Raw genomic sequence first — 19893 nt, 5'->3', positions numbered from 1 at the left:
AAAAAAGTATTTACATTTATTATCTTGCACATTTTTCTTGAGTGGAATAAAAATGTTTTGGTGTGTGATTGACAATATTTTAAAAGACGTACACTGGCAGCAAAAAGTTTGGAATAATGTACAGATTTAGCTGTTTTGGAAGGAAATTAGTACTTAAATTCACCAAAATGGCATTCAACTGATCACAAAGTATAGTAAAGAGAAGACTCAGGGCTGCAGTCCTTATGGGAAGAATTGCAAAGAAAAAGCCACTTTTGACACAGAAAAACAAAAAGAAAAGGTTAGAGTGGGCAAAGAAACATACTGGACAACAGATAATTGGAAAAGAGTGTTATGGATTTTAACCCCATTGAGCTTTTGTGGGATCGGCTAGACTTTAAGGTGCGTGAGAAGTGCCCGACAAGACAGCCACATCTATGGCAAGTGCTACAGGAAGCGTGGGGTGAAATGTCACCTGAGTATCTGGACAAACTTACAGCTAGAATGCCAAGGATCTGCAAAGCTGTCATTGCTGCACATGGAGGATTTTATTATGAGAACTCTGAAGTAGTTTAAGAAGTTCTGAACATTTTTTTCACATTGTAATAGTCATTTTTCATGTTATTAATGTCCTGACTATACATTGTGATCAGTTGAATGACACTTTGGTGAATAAAAGTACCAATTTATTTTCATAAGAGCAAAATCTGTACATTATTCCAAACTTTTGGCTGAAAGTGTATATTTATTACTTACATTTTGCATGTTTTATATTTCTATTTATATAACATTTGTATATAATGATGTTTTAAGTTTGTTATATTTTATTGTGGCACTGATACAGAGTAGCAATTGTAACTTTGTTGTCTTGGACAATAACAATAAAGCTCTTAAGACATTAAACTTCATTTGTACATTGCATTAATATTAGTTTTATCAAACCCTCAATACAAAACCAAACAATTTTATACTGAAAGCATGTCATTAATGAGGTTCTTGTAAAAGGCTTTGTAATATTTATCCATGTATTGCAGACTGAGGAAATTAAATATATTTAATTTCCCTAAAATACAATATTTAATTTTTTTTTTTAGTCTATGACAAAAACATTTAGTCTATGAGCAAAGTGTCCCACCCCATGTGTGACCTACAAAACATTGCTCTTTATGACAATGGTCCCAAAGCTCAGGTCTGTCTTGTTTCTAGCCTGCTCTCAACAGGGAAAGAGCCTTAAAGTGAGGCTGAATGTCTTTACTCGAAGAGCCCTAAGGCGACAATGTACAGGTTTAAAAAACACCTGCACCTTACAGATCCGTGCTCTAAGTGCACATCGAAATGCCATGTTCCTCCAAAATGCCGCATTTGTTCTTGAAAGCCAGATTCACCACAATTCCATAGGGTCCTTGTTGAGTAGCAGAGAGTGTGGCTTGTGAACAGAAAAGTGTATAGGAGGTAAACAGATGTTTTCGCTCTTTTTGTGGTGAAGGGACTTTAAAAGAACCCACTCTTTACCTGTAAAAGGCTTTACCTGCTGTAGTAGTGTAGTCACGGGACTGGTGCAACCCTAAAGGAATTTTGTTGTGCATTAGTCCTGGGGCAATCCACTATCTGACCACTGGCCCGATTAGGACCTGCTCCAGGCTACCACACAACAGAAACAGGACAATAACTTGCCTGCTACCACTGACCTGGCCTGTGTCTGTTGTGATGTCTTTCACATGTCATGTTACAATCCCCCCCCCCCCACACACAAAATAAATTAAAGCTCAGTGACAACTTACACAGATTCAACATATCACGAATTATGATTTTAAAGGAATATTCCAGATTGAATAAAAGTTAAGCTCATTTAACAGCATTTGTGGCATAAAGTTGATTATCACAATTAGTTTTGACTTGTCCCTCCTTTTCTTAAAAAAAAAGTTAAAATGGAGGTTACAATGAGGCACTTCCAATGGAAGTGAATGGGGCAAATTTTTGGAGGGTTTAAAAGCAGAAATGTGAAGCTTATATTATAAAAGCACTTACATAAATTCTTCTGTTAAAACTCATGTATTATCTGAGCTGTGAAGTTGTTTAAATCGTCATTTTAGGATTTGTTGACATTACATCGTCATGGCAATGTAGTAAAATTGTCTATAATTTTGCGCAAAAAAGGTTAGTAAATGATTTTACAACACAAATCATGTTAACACTCATATTGTTTACGTCTTGTGGCTATACTTTTAATAAGAATTTAAAAATAAAAAAAATTGGCCCCATTCACTTCCATTGTATGTGTTCACTGTCATCTCAAAATTTGAGGAGGGGCAAGTCAAAATGTATTTTTGTGGTAATCAATATTATACCAGAAACGCTGTCGATTGAGCTTAACTTGTATTGAACCCGCAATATTCCTTTAAAGTAACTGTCCCATGTATTACTGCAAGTCTCTTGAATTTGTCTAGCTCATTTAGACTGGGATTGCCAAATAAACCAAGCACACTGACTGTGAAAAGAAAAATTGTTGTTGCACAAGAGGGCCATCTACTGGACAAACGAGACGGAATGCATTGTGTAAAACTAACTGCCGGACTGATTAACAGATGCCATCATTGATTTTATTATGGACATGTTCTTTGCTCAGATCACATACAGTTAATGCAGACATCATTGGCCGACATCTGGATGACTCCATTTTGAGCATCACATGTAGACACACTGCCAAAAAACACATGACAGTAGTAAAGCCAACTCTCCATTTGACCCACAGAAATGGCAAGAGAAAACCATCTGAATGTCAGTAGGCCATATAATACAATACATGAACAAAGGTTGACAAAAATTTGAGATTTGGCATCAACACTGCACTTTTTGAACCAAACTTTAAAATGCTCAAACCAATATCTCATCTGCACAATGCAGCCAGTAGACCCTTTGAAATTTCACTAATCTCTGTGATCAACAGAATGTATTATTTAGCAAGTAGACAGAAGATGAATGCTTTAATAAAATGGTTCATTAGCTACACAAGTTCTATTGATGATACCAAAATAAAGGTGTACCCTGTTGAAACTAAAGCAGAAGAAATCAACTATTTTGGTTTTAGTCAATGGAAACTTAATCCATTTAAGAAGTTAAAGTGATGTTAAATGCCAAGGTTTAGCACCATGCAATTCAAACTAAATTATATTCTTTCTTCACAACCTTTCTGTAACCAAAGTTTTTACCAAACAAGGTGTAAGAGGACACTACAGCATTTTCAGACATCAAAATAGGCATGTCGAAATTGCTCTTACAGACACTCGTTTGTTTGCTCTCTGAAGCTCTTCAATTATATTTTAATGACATCACCAAAACTTAAATACAACACTTCCAGTGTTCGCACCAGCCATTTTTAGTTTATGGCAGCTGCTATTATATTGCAGTCTTGAAAATATGATGTTGAAAAACTGCAAAGTGTCCCTCTGACATCCTCAGTCAAGAAAAGTCAAGGGAAAGAACCTTGGGGAAATTAGACTGGATCACCATCAGACCTGTTCGGGTAAGCAGCAAAAGTTTACCCTAAAACTCCAAGTTAACTAGGGTTTGCCTGGTCCCTTGCAGTGCATTACTGTCTGTGCGTGTTTAAGTGCATGTTAGCCAAAATGCACCAGACTCATGACTGTTGTAAAAGAGTGCTGTAGTCCATCAGCATCAGTCTCACTCAATGTGTAGTTCTCTTTGACAATGCGGTCACAGCCGATCTCTCCATTTCCAAAGAATCCTAAAAGCGGAACGCTGGAGAAGATCTTCCGGAAGGCATTAGCCTCCACGTTACGCTGGTTATTATAGCTGTTGTGTCCGCGCCCCACACAGGCAAACATGAAGCCAATTGTGTTTCTCTCTGGGATATTGGCAGCCTTCAGCCGCTGGATTGTGGCCTCTGCTGCTTTGGGGCTACTTACATCCTGCTCCACCAGTACTGAGGCACCCTGGATCCTGGAGCCACTAAAGGTCAGTCCAACTGCCCCAAAAGAACCTGGAGAACAGCTGCAAACAGCATACCGAGAGAACATAAATCATCTTCACTGATGGTGATTGTATTTGTAATAATGTTCGAAACAGTAATAGGTAATGTGAGGAAATGCGACATGATAAAAAAAAAAAAAAAATAGCTTCCTGTATGTGACGTAAATATTGATACGAGGAAAATGTCCTCAAAAGACTGCACATGCACATTTTTGCATCCATCCATGTTGTTTTTCAACTGATTTTGCCATGCAAACATGCACTATAAAGACGTTTCTGATCATTGCGTTCTCATCTCGCGCAGGAGTGACGCATATTTAAGACGCAGTGTCAAGACACAGTATTAAGTAAAAAACTTCAGCTTTTAAAAACACTTCTTGAGATACTTGAATTCTGTTCATTTTGCTGTGCAGCATCTAGCTTTTTTAATGCAAGAACATGTCAGTATGAACTGAAGTCGTGTTCACATGATGAGCAGTTGCAAAAAAGAATCTGACAAGAATAGAGGGAAAGGGAAATAGGATGACAATAAAACCCCTAGAAACAAAATGACTAAAAAGGAACCTACTTCCAGTCTAAAATCCAATTTACCATGAACTTTCTTTACTTACCAGGTAACGTCACTGGAAAAGACTCTTTCCACTTGTCCTCCAACAATAAGTACATTACTTTGGGAAAGGGGTTCCAGTAGCGTGTTAAGAAAGCGTCCACCTCCAGGTTTATAGGTCTCATAGTCGAACAACAGCACCACCTTTAAATCGGGGTTGTTAATCAACCCTGAGAATCAAATAGAGTATTTCGACATGACTTACCATACCAGAACTTCAATAGCTAAAACAATTATTCTAAATGCAGCTGACTCTCAGGGAAAAGAAAGCCCCACTGATAAAGGAATACAACTGTTTAAACATAGCAATGTACCCAAGTTGTTACATTTGCCCCTTTCCTATTTTCAATTTAATCAACTTCTCTCTAAATTTATGAGTAATACATCTAAACACCTCACCTGCTTCCTCCATTGTTGTTTCACTGAGGCTCTTTTTGCAGAAGTGGAAAGGCCGGATGCTGACCCCATCCATTGCAGGAAAAAGCAGACTGTAGCCAGCTTCCCCCTCCTCATGCTCCTGCGGGGGGCTGCTAGGCGAACCACTGGGGGTCACTGCAGTACACAAAATAAAACAGGAATCAGTCATGGTATGCATTTAACCCTTTAAGCTCTGAGGGTGTTTTCAAACGATTTCCTGTTTCAGTGGCATACCCAAAATGAAAGGCTTATAACTTTATAAAAAAAATGTAAAACAAAACAAAGAGTGTCAAGTGTTTGGTATCAGTGTAAAGAAAACTTTTCCGTTTTTTTAATTATATAGTTTATGAGCAAAATGCGGCATATAAACTGTTCACATGAAACAAATGTTATAATGCTATATTTTTGTCTGTGAGTCTGTTTGGTTGTATTCTACTCTTTGAGAGCTTTCCAACAACATATGACACATGGCTATTTGATGAGATTGATGTTTTTACGATTACAATAATATGTACAGTGCAAAGTTTTTAATAAATTATAAACACTTTTGATTTGTCTGCAAAATTCAAAGCAATTGTTCAGTTTTGGTCATAATGGCTACATGCATTGTAAAGTACAGCTTCTAAACTTTCAAACAATACCCATTTTGTGTTGGTCAAACCTGAAAAAAAAAAAACATTCCTCCCCTTTTCTCCCCAATTTGGAATGCCCAATTCCCACTACTTAGTAGGTCCTCGTGGTGGCGCAGTTACTCACCTCAATCCGGGTGATGGAGGACAAGTCTCAGTTATCAATTATCAACATTATGCCACAAATACTGTCGATTGAGCTTTACTTGTATTGAACCCGGAATATTCATTTAAACAAAGCAATGGTAGAACACAGGAATAGAGTGAGGATGCGCCTTACCCACAATTCCTGGTGCGACAAGGCCTAATATCTCACAGCTGCTAGGCAGTAAGCATCTCAACTTCTCAACAGGGTCTGACTCCACTTCATCTTCACACTTCCTGGCTGCAGCAAGGTTGATTGAAGACAACAGGTCAATCTACTGATCAAGATTGATCAGTTTTGTTACAAGTAACAAACTGCAAGTTCCTTACCCTTTTTGTGTCTGAAACTAACAGGCCCACTAAAGTTTTCCCCGTCTACCATTAAGAGAGCTATCTGGGGTAGCAGGTAGATATTCTGCAGGTACATGATCAGACAGAAAACAAACAAGTTAGATAGTGTAAACAGATGATGAGGAAAAAATCCAAAATATATTACACTTGCTTATTCCCGAGTCTATTTACCGTCTGATTTAGCTAAATAAAAGCCATGAATGGAAAAAAATTGTGAGTATAATAGTACAGTCCAAGCTGGTATACACAAAAAATATGTTTGACAGCCTGCATTGTATTATATCTGCAGTTTTTAAACTTTGTTTTTGTTATGAAAAAGGTTATAGCAAATGCCAAGTCATCTGACCTCCAAGTCTTCTGCCATAGTTCTAAACAAAACATGCTCCTGATACATAGATGAGCCAGTGGCTGAGAGCCAGGTCAGTCTCTGCTGGGTCCTCAGGACTCGGCGTGCACAGTTCCTCCATAGCCTGCAAACACTACAAAAGAAAGATACAATGATATTGAGATTTTCATAAATGAACCATGACCAAATGTATTGTTCAAAAAATAATTATGATGCATTTAGATAGTGTGGCTTTTTATAGACGAGGTGATTGCTTGTCAGCTTTAACTGATCAGCTGGGGCCGGTTGCACCAGCTGTGCATAAGTTCAAACTTAGGCTAGTTGTGGCGTAAATGGGCACTAAGTCACAATTTACGCACTACTAAATATTTGAGGGTTGCACCATTAAACTTAAAAGTAACCCTACATATAAACTAAATATTTACGGAAGCCTCCGACCAGGAGTAACTGATGGAATAAAAAAGCAGACTGATATTTTATGACATCAATGAGCTCATGTTTTGCGTGACAAGCATCAATCCTTTCAATATGCAGTATGATGTTGAGATTTACATTCGTTTACATTTACAAGAGAGAGAGAGAGAAAAAAAAAGTACTTTTAAGCATCTCTTCAGCATGAAACCGATCTAACGGTGCAGTTTTCAGGTGTGTCACCCGGCGTCAAGTTTCAACATATACGAAATATATAAAATATTAAAATGAATAAATGTCTGTTTTTCCAGCCTGTTGTATTAGTATTTATCACCCCTTATTTAAATTAGATACAGTTCCTATATATTGTTATTTACACTGGGCAAATATACTATTTATCAAATCTACTTTTATTACGTATCATATTTTAATGAGGATATAATTTAATACAGCTGACAGTTACATGAGCAAACAAGGTTTGAACATCAACAGTAACAAGATCAAATTGAAGTTCACGGCTGTTTAACACTTCTGTGTACAAATATGAAGGCTGCTTATTGGATCAATACAAGTAAACGTCATATTATGCGACTACGCATTATTTTATGGAGAACTTACGACCTACTAGTTAAGTCTTGCCTTAAGAACAGGTGGTGCAACTAAATTAAGCACTGACTTAGTTACAAACTAACTAGTAGTTACTAAGCCCTTAGTGTGAACTTTATGTCCCAACTTAAGCGAGACCTTACGCACAGCTGGTGCAACACTACCCTGATGAACAGAGAAAGTGTGTTCTCTAGTTGAAACAGTTTGGGAAAGCAAACCAAAGCAAATGGATATTAAAGCAATATTAAACTAATATAGTCACTCAACAATCTAAACCTCCGTAGCTACAAGCCTAAAGGCTATTAGTTATAAATTCAGTTTATATAATATCGCTAACCTGTAATGAACTGTATAGCGTTTTCAGATGACCTCACAGCTAACAGGCTATCAGATCAACAATCAGCTAGCATCATTACCTTGCTATCCGAAAGAGAGTTTTAGTTGGCACAAATGTCAGAATCCTCTCTACGACTTCGGCGACATTACTCAGGACATATCCTGCTTTACTTGCCGCCAAGATGTTTGGAGGAGTTGCTTCTCCTTCCATTTTCACACGGGTTCCTGTTCACATTTGACCCGCTGATTTGACCCTACTGACGAAGGCGGAAACGGAAGTTCGTTAAAAGTCTGATTTTTATTTATTTATTTATTATTATTTTGTAATTTATTTTTTTTTTTTTTTTTTTTTTTTTTTTAAGTCTGACGGTGAACGTTCAAGTGCTGACAGTTTAATATGATACTATTATTCATATTATTTTAATATTTCAAGTCAGTGTCATAGGAAAAAACAACTATTTAAAAATTAATAAATTAATAAATCGAAATAATGTTTTTGCTTACTTTGGTCAAGTGAAAAAGATTAGGCATTTTGAGATTAAATAACTTTTTTATTTTATTCATATGTATAAATATTTTGACGGGGGTGGCCAGTTGCAAAAAAAAAAAAATGTAACATTTATATGTGTGTACCTGAGGGTTGTGCATTATTATGCATATTACAAATTGCACATTTACAGTTTTTCACAATTGCTAAGACACATTCCTTGAAAACTTCACCCATGTTATCACAACTTTAAACACAAAACCAAATCTTCAAACTACATTCACAAAACAACTGACTCTTATGGCAAAATCAAACAATCGTCTCAAAACCATTTCATCTGTGCTCAAACAATGCTTTCAGATCATACACACAGCCAGTCAATATATATAAACACTACAGAGCATTCATTAGATACTACATGGAGAACACGGCGTCCAGGACATGTAGTTACAGAATGTTTTCACTGATTCTTGAGATGAGGGACAAAACATGTTTAAAATCTGAGTTTTTATTTTTTTTAATACTAAATTAATTTGAAATGGATATATTTGTAGACAAAGGTTTCAGCTAACGAACGATGTAAGGGAACAGGTTTTTATAAAAATGCTTTTTTTTCTTCTGAAAATTTACATTTATTCACTTCATAACTTGCATCTTACTGTCATTTGTGTCAGCTCCGTCAGACACACCAAAAAGCGTGCTATTTTAATTTGATTTATCCAACAAGTGTAAAGTCTTTATCTAATAATATTGTTCAGTAAAGGAGTTAAGTGATAAAATGCATTCAGTATATATATATAATTTATTTATATTTTTTTATTATTTTTTTTTCATACTGGAATGAAAACAAAATTTTGAGTTGACAAAATATTTTTCCATCTTAACCATGTGTTGTACACTGGAACCATATTTTTTTCCCTCAGTTGAAGATGCCTCTATAAACTAAACTAAAATGTCAAAATTGATCCCACAATTTTAACAGAAATTATATGAGTATGACGGAGTTGACAAGTTGAAGCTGTGACCGCAGAGACTTATACATTGTTTGTTTAAAATATAAAAATATCAAACGTACCAGACCACGTGTCCTACTGTTGCATCCACCATGAGCATTAAGTGGGAAAGGGGTACTTGGAGTTAAAGTTGATCAGGACATTTTCTGATTTATTCAGGATTAAAAAAAAAAGTTGATGCAAAGTGAGGACACAACTTTGATAGGCAGTTTTTTATGGAAAATATAATTTAAAGTTTTCTTAATGTATTGTTTGTTATCTTACAGATCCCTACCTTTCATTTAATATTTATATTTATGAATTTGTTGCATTTTTAAACACTTTGTTTAGCAGTTTAACATTGTGACATCTTGCTGAGGACCGGTTAAGTATAGAGCATGCATAAAAAAAAATTCTAATGAAATTATTTTAAAATATAAGTAAAAAATGATTTGAGCATATATATTTCCTTTAGATTTAACTTTTCCAGTATGTTTATTGTTATGAATTTCTTGATTTTTAAAAATAATGATCACTTTTGTATGTAAGACATGTTTTGTCCCTTATCTCAAGAATCAGTGTTTTATTATTATTATTGTATATTGTAAATTGTAAAAAAAATAAATAAATAAAATAAAAAAAAGTAATCACAACTTAGTAAAGTGAATACTGTATATTGTATACTGTAAGTACTGCAAGTAATACAGTACTGGATGTCTGTATATTCAGCACTTGCATACTGTAAACATTCATAAAGAAATCTAACTGGAAAAGCCTAAAGAACAAAGAAAACTCTAAATGAAAAGCACGTTACAGCACATTACAGTACACTCAAAAATGCAACTGCAAAATCAAAGTCAATAAGAGATTAATTCTGCCTCAGCATCACGCTTATATTTTGTACAGTTGATTTGATCACATCATTAGAAACAAGTTTGAGTCGTTGTGTGTAAACAATGACAACTGTGTTGTAGTTGTGTTTAACTTCTGCTGCCCATGTTTACCGTTTTGCAACACGTGCATCACAGTGTGAAATCTGTTTTAGTGAGTGATGATATGTTTAGAGTTTTGCAAAAAGTGTGGATGAGATTTGCAAATGGTGTCTAACTACCTGAACTTGTTTAAAATTTTGGCAAAAGAGTGATTGATTCTACAAATGGGTTTAGGCCACTGAGCATTTGGTTCAGAGAATAGGGTTTAGTGTTTTAGCAATTCAGAAAAACTGTCATTCTAGAGGTGCTGTTCTGACAGCATAATATACAGTGCATTCAGAAAGTATTCAGACCCCTTCATTTTTTTCACATTTTGTTATGTTGCAGCCTCATGTTAAAATGCTTTAAATATATATATATATATATATATATTTTTTTTTCATATCAATCTACACTCCATACCCTATAATGACAAAGCAAAAACCAGATTTTTGAAAAAACTGAAATATCACATTGACATAAGTATTCAGACCCTTAACTCAGTACTTAATTGAAGCACCTTTGGCAGCGACTACAGCCTCAAGTCTTTTTGGTTATGATGCGACAAGCTTTGCACACCTGGATTTGGGGATTTTCTGCCATTCTTCTCTGCAGATCATCTCAAGCTCTGTCAGGTTGGAGACCGTTGGTGGACAGCCATTTTCAGGTCTCTTCAGAGATGATTGATTGGCAGGCTCTGGCAGGACCACTCAACGACATTCACAGAGTTGTCCCTAAGCCACTTTTGCGTTGTCTTAGCTGTGGGCTTAGGGTCCTGTTGGAAGGTGAACCTTTGGTCCAGTCTGAGGTCCTGAGCGCTCTGGACCAGATTTTAATGAAGGATATCTCTGTATTTAGCTGTATTCATCTTTTCTTCAACCCTGACTAGTCCCCCAGTCCTTGCCACTGAAAAACACCCCCACAGCATGATGCAACCAACACCATGCTTCACCGTTGGGAAGGTATTGCGCAAGTGATGAGCGGTGCCTGGTTTTCTCCAGACATGACGCTTGGAGCTGAGGCCAAACAGTTCAATCTTCGTTTCATCAGACCAGAGAATCTGGTTGCTCACAGTCTGAGAGTCCTTTAAGTGATTTTTTATGTGTCTTGCACTGAGGAGAGGCTTCATCTGGCCACTCTGCCATAAAGCCCAGATCAGTGATGTGTTGCAGTGATGGTTGTCCTTCTGCAAGTTTCTCCCATCTCCACACATGATCTCTGGAGCTTAACCAGAACTACCATTGGGTTCTTGGTCACCTCTCTTATCAAGGACTTTCTCCCCTGATTGCTGAGTTTGGCCGGGCGGCCAGCTCTAGGATATCTTTGCTCTGATATGCATTTTTAGCTGTGAGACCTCAAGTGTGTGCCTTTCCAGTTTTCGCGTATAGTGCTAAACTGAGTTCATGTGAAATGACCCAGTTTTTCTGAAGCTGTTGATAGAGGTGGTCTGGCCAGTTGGTGAGCAGATCATGAAGTAGAGTAGAGTAGAGTAAAGAAGAGAAGAGAAGAAAGGAGATGAAAGGAGAGATAAGGGATAAAGTGAAAATGTTAGTACAGGTTTATTACATGTTTGTGCTGAGATTATTCATTATTATTCTATAACTAAGTGAGGGTTCTCATATTTTAGACATAATGTTTATAATGCAATAGACCAGTATTTCCCAACCTTTTTGTCTTAATGTATGTACCACAACAGCCAACCAACACTCCTAGAAACATAATAAACAATTAGATTAAAAAATCTGGCACCAACAATCATGCCATGGTCCAAATCTCTGAGATCACATTTTTCTCCATTCTGATGGTTTATGTGAACATTAACTGAAGCTCCTGACCCATATCTGCGTGATTTTATGCACTTCACTGCTGCCACACGATTGGCCGATTAGATAATCACATGGATAATTGTTGGTGACAGATGGGCTGGTTTGAGTATTTCTGTAACTGCTGATCTCCTGGGATTTTGATACACAACTTTCTCTAGAATTTACTCAGAATGGTGCCAAAAACAAAAAACATCCAGTGAGCGGCAGATCTGTGGATGAAATGCCTTGTTGATGAGAGAGGTCAGCAGAAAATGGCCAGACTGGTCTGAACTGACAAAGTCTACGGTAACTCAGATAACCACTCTGTACAATTGTGGTGACAAGAATATCATTTCAGAATGCTGTTGAGAGCTGGTGCTGATTTTGCGGCATGAGGGGTACCTACACAATATTAGGCAGGTGGTTTTAATGTTGCAGCTGATCGGTGTATATGTGTGTGTGTGTGTGTGTGTGTGTGTGTGTGTGTGTGTGTGTGTGTGTGTATATATATATATATATATATATATATATATATATATATATAGTACTGTGCAAAAGTTTTAGGCACTTGTTGCATTGTGAGGATGTCTTCAAAAATAATGCCATAAATAGTTTTCATTTATCAGTTAACATCATACAAAGTCCAGTAATCCTAAAAAAGCTAAAGCAATATTTGGTGTGGCCACCTTTGCCTTTAAAACAGCACCAATTCTCCTAGGTACACCTGGTCTTGGTTGTTGGCAGATAGGATGTTCCAAGCTTCTTGGAGAATTCACCACGGTTCTTCTATCTGTTTAGGCTGTCTCAATTGCTTCTGTCAACTCATGTAATCCCAGACTGGCTTGATGTTCAGTGGGGGGCACTGCGGGGGCAATGCCATCTCTTGCAGTGCGCCCTGTTCTTCTATTCTAATCTTTTCTATCTGCAAAAGTAATGTTTGGGAATCTAAAATGTATTTTTCTTATTGACACACTAAAGCTGAAGATATAAATAATCATCTTATGACAAAGGTTTTTGTGAAACATCTTATGTGCCTAACACTTTTGCACAGTACTGTGTGTATATTATATATACATATATATATATATATATATATATATATATATATATATATATATATATATATATATATATATATATACTACCAGTCAAAAGTTTTGAAACACTTAATCATTCTATATTATAATTTTTTTTTTCACAATTTAGAATAATAGTAAAGTCATCAAAACTACGGAATAACATAAATGGAACTATGGGAATTATGTTGTGACTAAACAAAATCCAAAATAAATCAAAACTGTGTTATATTTTAGCATCTTCAAAGTAGTCACCCTTTGCCTAGAATTTGCAGACATGTACTCTTGACATTTTCTCAACCAACTTCTTGAGGTATCACCCTGGGATGATTTTTAAACAGTATTGAAGGAGTTCCCATCTATGTTGGGCACTTATTGGCTGCTTTTCTTTATTATTTGGTCCAAGTCATCAATTTGTTTATTATTAAATTGTAGTTTTATAATGAAATAAATTAATATGGTGGCACAATTATATTTTTGTCTACAAAATTAATTTCAAACATTTAAGCATACGCCTTCAGATCAAAAGATTTTTAAGATCATGAGAAACATTTCTGTCAAGTGTTTCAAAACTTTTGACCGGTAGTGTGCGTGTACGTATATATATATATATATATATATATATATACACACACAGGATAGAATGTGTTAAGGTGCTCACTTAAAAAAATCATTACATTAATTGTGATTGTTATTTACCTTTTGACAGCTCTAATGTTTTATTAAATCTAAGAATGTATATTTCTATATATTTTCACTTTTTTATAGGTTTAACAAAGCAAAACATTTCCCCCTTTTACCCCCTGAAACCTGCTCAAGTACCCCGTTGGGTTCACAAACCCCTAGTCGGGAATCACTGCTACAGACTGTGTTTCAAACTGTGGATCTTTGTGAAAAGAACCTACATTGTAAAATCATGATCAAGTGTACATGAACTGTAAAAGGAGAGAAGCAACATGAGGTGATGAGAGCTTTTTTTATTTTTATTTTATTCAAGCTTCTCGACAATAAATTAAGGACATATTAAATCAAAAGAGTTAAGACATACTAAAGAGAGAAAGGAGTTGGGAGCATACAGAGATGGGAGGAGGTTTTATTTTACAGAAAGCAAAAAATTTCTGTACAAGTGATGGGACCGTAGAGCTGAGCACTCCATCCCCTCTGAGAACGGTGTGATGGAGAAAAGCGGCAACAGATAGAGAAAATGAAACACAGAGGAACAGAAGGAGATGCCGCTCAGATGGTGCCCGGAGCCAGAGATGAGATGTAAAAAATTTAACTGTGCAGGGGAAAAAGGAAAAAATGAGTTGAAAAAAATTACAGATGGTAATATAAAACAACAAAGGGCATGCAACAGGTAAAAAATAAATATGCCAATGATAAAAAAGTTTGTGTTAATTTGTATGATTATGTGTGATCACTTCATACTGTGTTCAAAAGTAAATTGCAACAAACCTGGAAATTTGATTATGTAAGTTAGCAGACAGTGAAACTGGAAATGCTATAGAACAAGTGCATGCGTGACTAAAAAGCATGTGTGCATATTCTCACACATAAACACAAGCAACAGGTGGTGATAGTTACATGGAGGTCATGTCGTTGAGAGCGTGGTCCAGCTCTTCGCTGATGGCTTTGTACTTGAGTTTCTGGGCATACAACTCATCTACAGTAGCCATTTAAAGGCCAGAACGGTGGAGGGGGAATATGGTGGAGGGGTTTTGTGGTGGGGAGAAATGGAAAAAATTTAGAAATAAGGAAATAAGGGAGAGAAAGCAGTGCAAAGGATGATTGGACAGTGAAAGAGAGAGAGAAAAAAAAAGATAATAACACAAAAAATAAAAATTAAATGAAGTGAGGTACAAATTGACATACCCTCCAGATCATCAATGGTCTTCTCAAGCTTGGCAACTGATCTCTCAGCAAACTCAGCACGAGTCTCAGCCTGGAACACAGAGAGATGTTAATCCCTCTCACATCTATGCACAGACACAGAAAATACACACAACAAGACAAACGGTGACTGAGTGAACTCACCTCCTTCAGCTTGTCAGTCAGGACCTTGATCTCCTCTTCATACTTGTCCTCCTTCTGGGAGTACTGTTGATTGGAAAGACATGAGAGAGTATTAAAGGACTATCTGTTAACACCAGACAAACCTATGAATATAACATACTCATACTCAGACACACAAACACCTCTGCACACATACACACACACACACACAACTTTAGCTTACCTTCTCAGCCTGGGCCTCCAGAGACTTCATGTTGTTGGTCACAGTTTTCAATTCCTCCTCCAGCTCAGAACACTTACTGAAGTGGAAGAGAGTGAAAGAGAACACTGAAAGACATACGTTAAAATGGAAAATGAACAGCACTGTCAGGTTACTGGATCAAAGTGTTTAAAAAGTGTAAAAATGTATATATATATATATATATATATATATATATATATATATATATAAATAAAAAAAGTCAAGTAAAGGCAGGAACAAACTTTACATTTATGAGCAGTTAACAGCCTAAACATTTATACACAGTTGAGTGTCATCAACATCAGTGCATATAGTTATTATATGTAATAGCACACAAAGAAATGACATTGATTTGATTGCTCTTACCCCTCATTCAGCTCAGCACGCTCCTCTGTACGCTCCAGCTCACCCTCAACAATCACCAGCTTACGGGCCACCTGTGTACCATCGTGGGAAGGGAAATAGTGAGTATATGCGTGTGTGTGTGTGTATGTGTAGGGCAGACAGCAGGTGAATTTAAGAATAAGGGCAAGAGAGAGAAAACTGACCTCCTCATACTTGCGGTCAGCCTCCTCAGCAATGTGCTTGGCCTCTTTCAACTGGATCTCCTGCAGCTCCATCTTCTCCTCATCCTTCAGAGCCCTGTTCTCAATGACCTTCATGCCTCTGAGAAAGGGAGGGAGAGAGGTGTTTGTGTGTTAGCATCGCTCCCTAACAACATATTAATTTTTGTTGCTTGTAATCTTTAGCAACTAGTTCAACATTGTGCATCTGAGTGGGACAGAACACTACTGACACATGTTAGATATTGTGGAACCAATGGTAAGACCATACAGTAAGAACGCCTATGAGTTTTCCATGCACACCTCTCGCTCTCATCAGCAGCCTTCTCAGCCTCCTCCAGCTTCTGCAGAGCAGTGGCCAGACGCTCCTGTGCACGATCCAACTCCTCCTCAACCAGCTGGATACGTCTGTTCAGGGAAGCCACATCGCCCTCAGCCTGCACAGTTAACAAAAATGTCATCAAGTCTCAGACATATGAATTGGGCCCATTTTTTGCCAAATAAATGGCAAAATGTTGGCCAATTGACCTGAATTCACCATACATTAAGATTAGTAGAGTAATCCACATAGGGTTTTGTTGTTGTTGTTTTAATTCAAATAGAACTTAAGTGGTAAATCTCTAGAACTCAGCCCACTCGTTTACTTCTTACTCCTAAAAGTGAGACAAAAATTTTGAGCATGTGATATATGATGTGTTGATTTACACAATTCAAGTGTTAACGTTTAACGAACGCGTTTTTGCGTGCGTTCGCACAGTTTTTCAATTGTTTTCCCACGTACACATGCTCTAGATGGACGCCTTTGACCCTTGCGCCGCGTTTTTTAGACGTCGTGTCTGATGAAAACGCATCTCGAGACAACTGCGTTCTTCACTATTCTTGTTTTTGTTTTTTGTTTTTTGTTTTTTTTGCAAGGACGCGTTAGGCGTGAACGCCCTTTACTACAAAACATTTTCGTTGCGCTGTTGTCAGGGACGAAACTTGTCAAAAAGCATCAGCGCCCTCTCCATCTATTACGCGCTGCAGTTCACATTTAATGTTTGCGAACTTTCTCGCGCCACTAAACCACTGGAAACGTTATTTACACGCAATTTTCTCTCGATTTCTTGACTCATCCCGCCACTTGATGCGTTTTGATGCTAAAACATCCTACAGTTGCCCTGCTAATGCTCTTAAATAATTATCGCAAGCTCACAGATTGTCTGGCCGCGCGCTCCGTCTCGAGTTCCTCCCGCAGTCTCAATATTCTGCTTTCATCGTCGTCTGCTTGCTTTTGCAGTGATCTGATTTTCTTTCTCACGGCCTCAACATACGCCATATCAGCCATCACGAATATACGGTCCGTTTGGGTGGTTATTTTGTCAACCGAAAACAGGGCGTAACGGCGCTCCGGTGAGGCAAATTCCCAGCCTGTGACTGCTGCTGTTAATGCTTTACCAAACACCGGAAGTCAATTGCTTATACGCACGGTATTATCGAGCTTTGTTTTTACAAAAACGACCACATAACTTGCATGAAAAGTTGCCGTTTACTAGAATGAATACTGGCAAAATACGAGGAAATCTGTTATATGAAAAAATCATCAACGTAAATCTCAATTATTGGTGACAATAAACCGGCTTTGCAAAACTGCAATGCTTTGTAACTGACATTTTAGCATTCGTTAATCTCCGTTTATTCGTTTTACTTTGTAGCTCTTACAGATGTAATACTCATTTGCACAGTTAACAGTGCAACCTGTTCACTCTGTGCGATTGTGTGAGTTTGTTGCGCCATCTAGTGGTACATGGCAGCTACACTGCTAGATTAAGGGGTGGTCGATCTGGGTTGACCAATGTTATTGTTTTTTAGACTTGATATGCTATTTTAATATTATTTTTAGATTATAATTAATGCGAGATGCCTTCTTGCTTTATTAAAATGAAAGTGAGCATGAAATCTTTTTCAAAGAATATTCTGGGTTCAATACAAGTTAAGATCAATCGACAGCATTTGTGGCATAATATTGATTACCACAAAAAATGTTTTAACTTGTCACTAATAATAATAATAATAATAATAATAATAATAATAAAGGAAAAATCTGAGGCACTTACAATGGAAGTGAATGGGGACAATCCGTAAACGTAAAAATACTCAATGTTTCAGAAGTATAGCCACAAGATGTAAACAATATGCGTGTTAACATAGTTTTAGCTTACAAACCTTTTCTGTGTAAAGTTATAGCTAATTTTACAACTTCGTTGCCATGACGATGTAACCCTGTAAACCCTAAAACACTAGAATTATTGTAAAAATGATGATTTAAACAATGATACTGCTCAAATAAAACACAACTTTTAACATAAGAATTAACTTAAGTGATTTATAAAACTATAAGCTTCAAATTTCTGCCTTTAAACCCTCCAAACATTGGCCCCATTCACTTCCATTGTAAGTGCGTCTATAACTATAACTTCGAATTGTGCTTTTATTACAGAAAAGGAAGACCGAGTCGTAATTATTTTTTGTGGTAATCAATATTATGCCATAAATGCTGTTGACTGAGCTGAACTTGTATTAAACCCGGAATATTCCTTTAACTTAATATTTATATAAAAATTGGTGCTAATTAATTTATAGTTCTAGAGCTATTCACAACATCAATTCATAAATATGATTTATAAATTATTTGTAACATGTTTCAGTTTAATTTAGACTTAGAGGATGACTGCTTAAGAAGTGGTAATGGTCTTAAGTATCCAGTGAAGGTGAGGTGAAATTCCACACGCACTCCTTTTAAGACACTTGTAGGTGGGCACAGACGAACCCCCTAGACGCTAACCTTGCCTTATAAAGCGCAATGCTAAATTTAACCCACCCTTACACTCCCTACAACTACTGTACATATGGCAGACTGTGTCTTGGTATTCGTTTACCACGTGGTGCTACTGCAAATAAAAAAAATTCTTTTTATATTCCATTGGTTACTCTATGGTTTCTAATCAAATTTAATATTTTAATAAGTCATTTATACTGAGTTTAGGCTTTGAAAACATTTAAATGTCAAAGGACTCCGGTTGTAAATATGGAGTTCGCGGGTTGGGCTCGCGATTTTTCACATCCTAAGTGCAAATTGCACGTGCTTACATCGGTAGCTTTCTTCTCAGCCAGCTCAAGTTTTTCCTGAGCATCCTTCAGGGCCTCGGAGTATTTGTCCAACTCATCCTCAGTTGCCTTCAGCTTCTTCTGCAGGGCGACCAGGTCATCCTCGAGCTGCAGGAGGAGCACGTGCGTCAACAAAGAGGGAGAGAGACATGAACAGCTGTCAAAATGAGCTCACATGCGTTTATGTTGTCTGCATGAACTGCATTATAGTAATTGGTCTTTCATTTAACATCTTTCATTCAGCAATCAGCCAAGTCTAAAAAATATATTGCCAATATAATAACAGAGAGATAACAGTTCTCCACAGGAACTGGCCGCTATGAGAGACTTTCCAAATTTTAAGAAAATTCTCAGGGCACTAAATCATAAATAAATAAATAAATAACCATTAAGAAAAGTAAATGTGTATATATATCAAGATTAAAAGCAGACTACATAAAGCAGCTTATACCAACACGATGTTAAGAGACACCTATGTGCACTATCCCCAGCCCAGGTGCCCGTGTCATATCCGACCTGTTTGCTTCTGTCCTCTGCTCCCTTCTTATCGGCCTCAGCCTGCTCTGCTCTGTCCAAGGCATTCTCCTTGTCGAGCTTGAGCATCTGCATCTTCTTCTTAATGGCATCCATGGCTGCGTTAGTGTACGGGTGGTCGCACCAAACACTGGACTGAGAGAGGCGAAGAGCGTCTGTGCCGAACCGAACGCTGAGCTGAGTGCGAGCTCGTCTCGCTGTAGTCTGTCAAATATGTGCCTTCACAGGAGCCTGACAAGTTCCGCAAG

General features: G+C 37.1%; 2 protein-coding genes across 2 annotated transcripts; both read right to left on the bottom strand.

The window, feature by feature from the left end:
- Window positions 1–1088: 1088 nt before the first annotated feature.
- Window positions 1089–8059, bottom strand: LOC127454723 (F-box only protein 22-like). Its single transcript, XM_051722081.1, has 7 exons — window positions 7897–8059; window positions 6464–6596; window positions 6097–6181; window positions 5903–6007; window positions 4976–5128; window positions 4581–4746; window positions 1089–3990 (listed from the first exon to the last, which is right to left on the bottom strand). Exons 1-7 carry the CDS (start codon window positions 8025–8027, stop codon window positions 3597–3599), a joined length of 1167 nt encoding a protein of 388 aa, XP_051578041.1. The 5' UTR covers window positions 8028–8059; the 3' UTR covers window positions 1089–3596.
- A 6045-nt stretch (window positions 8060–14104) lies between these two features.
- On the bottom strand, window positions 14105–19866 carry LOC127454728 (tropomyosin alpha-1 chain). The gene is made up of 10 exons (XM_051722096.1): window positions 19628–19866; window positions 19094–19219; window positions 16268–16401; window positions 15950–16067; window positions 15768–15838; window positions 15384–15459; window positions 15182–15244; window positions 15020–15089; window positions 14732–14810; window positions 14105–14426 (listed from the first exon to the last, which is right to left on the bottom strand). The coding sequence occupies exons 1-10, from the start codon at window positions 19739–19741 to the stop codon at window positions 14423–14425; spliced, it is 855 nt and encodes a 284-aa protein (XP_051578056.1). The 5' UTR covers window positions 19742–19866; the 3' UTR covers window positions 14105–14422.
- Between the last annotated feature and the right edge of the window lie 27 nt (window positions 19867–19893).

Source organism: Myxocyprinus asiaticus, chromosome 2 (genome assembly GCF_019703515.2).
Source record: "Myxocyprinus asiaticus isolate MX2 ecotype Aquarium Trade chromosome 2, UBuf_Myxa_2, whole genome shotgun sequence".
Classification (NCBI taxonomy): Eukaryota; Metazoa; Chordata; class Actinopteri; order Cypriniformes; family Catostomidae; genus Myxocyprinus; species Myxocyprinus asiaticus.
This window is presented reverse-complemented; position numbering and strand designations above follow the sequence as displayed.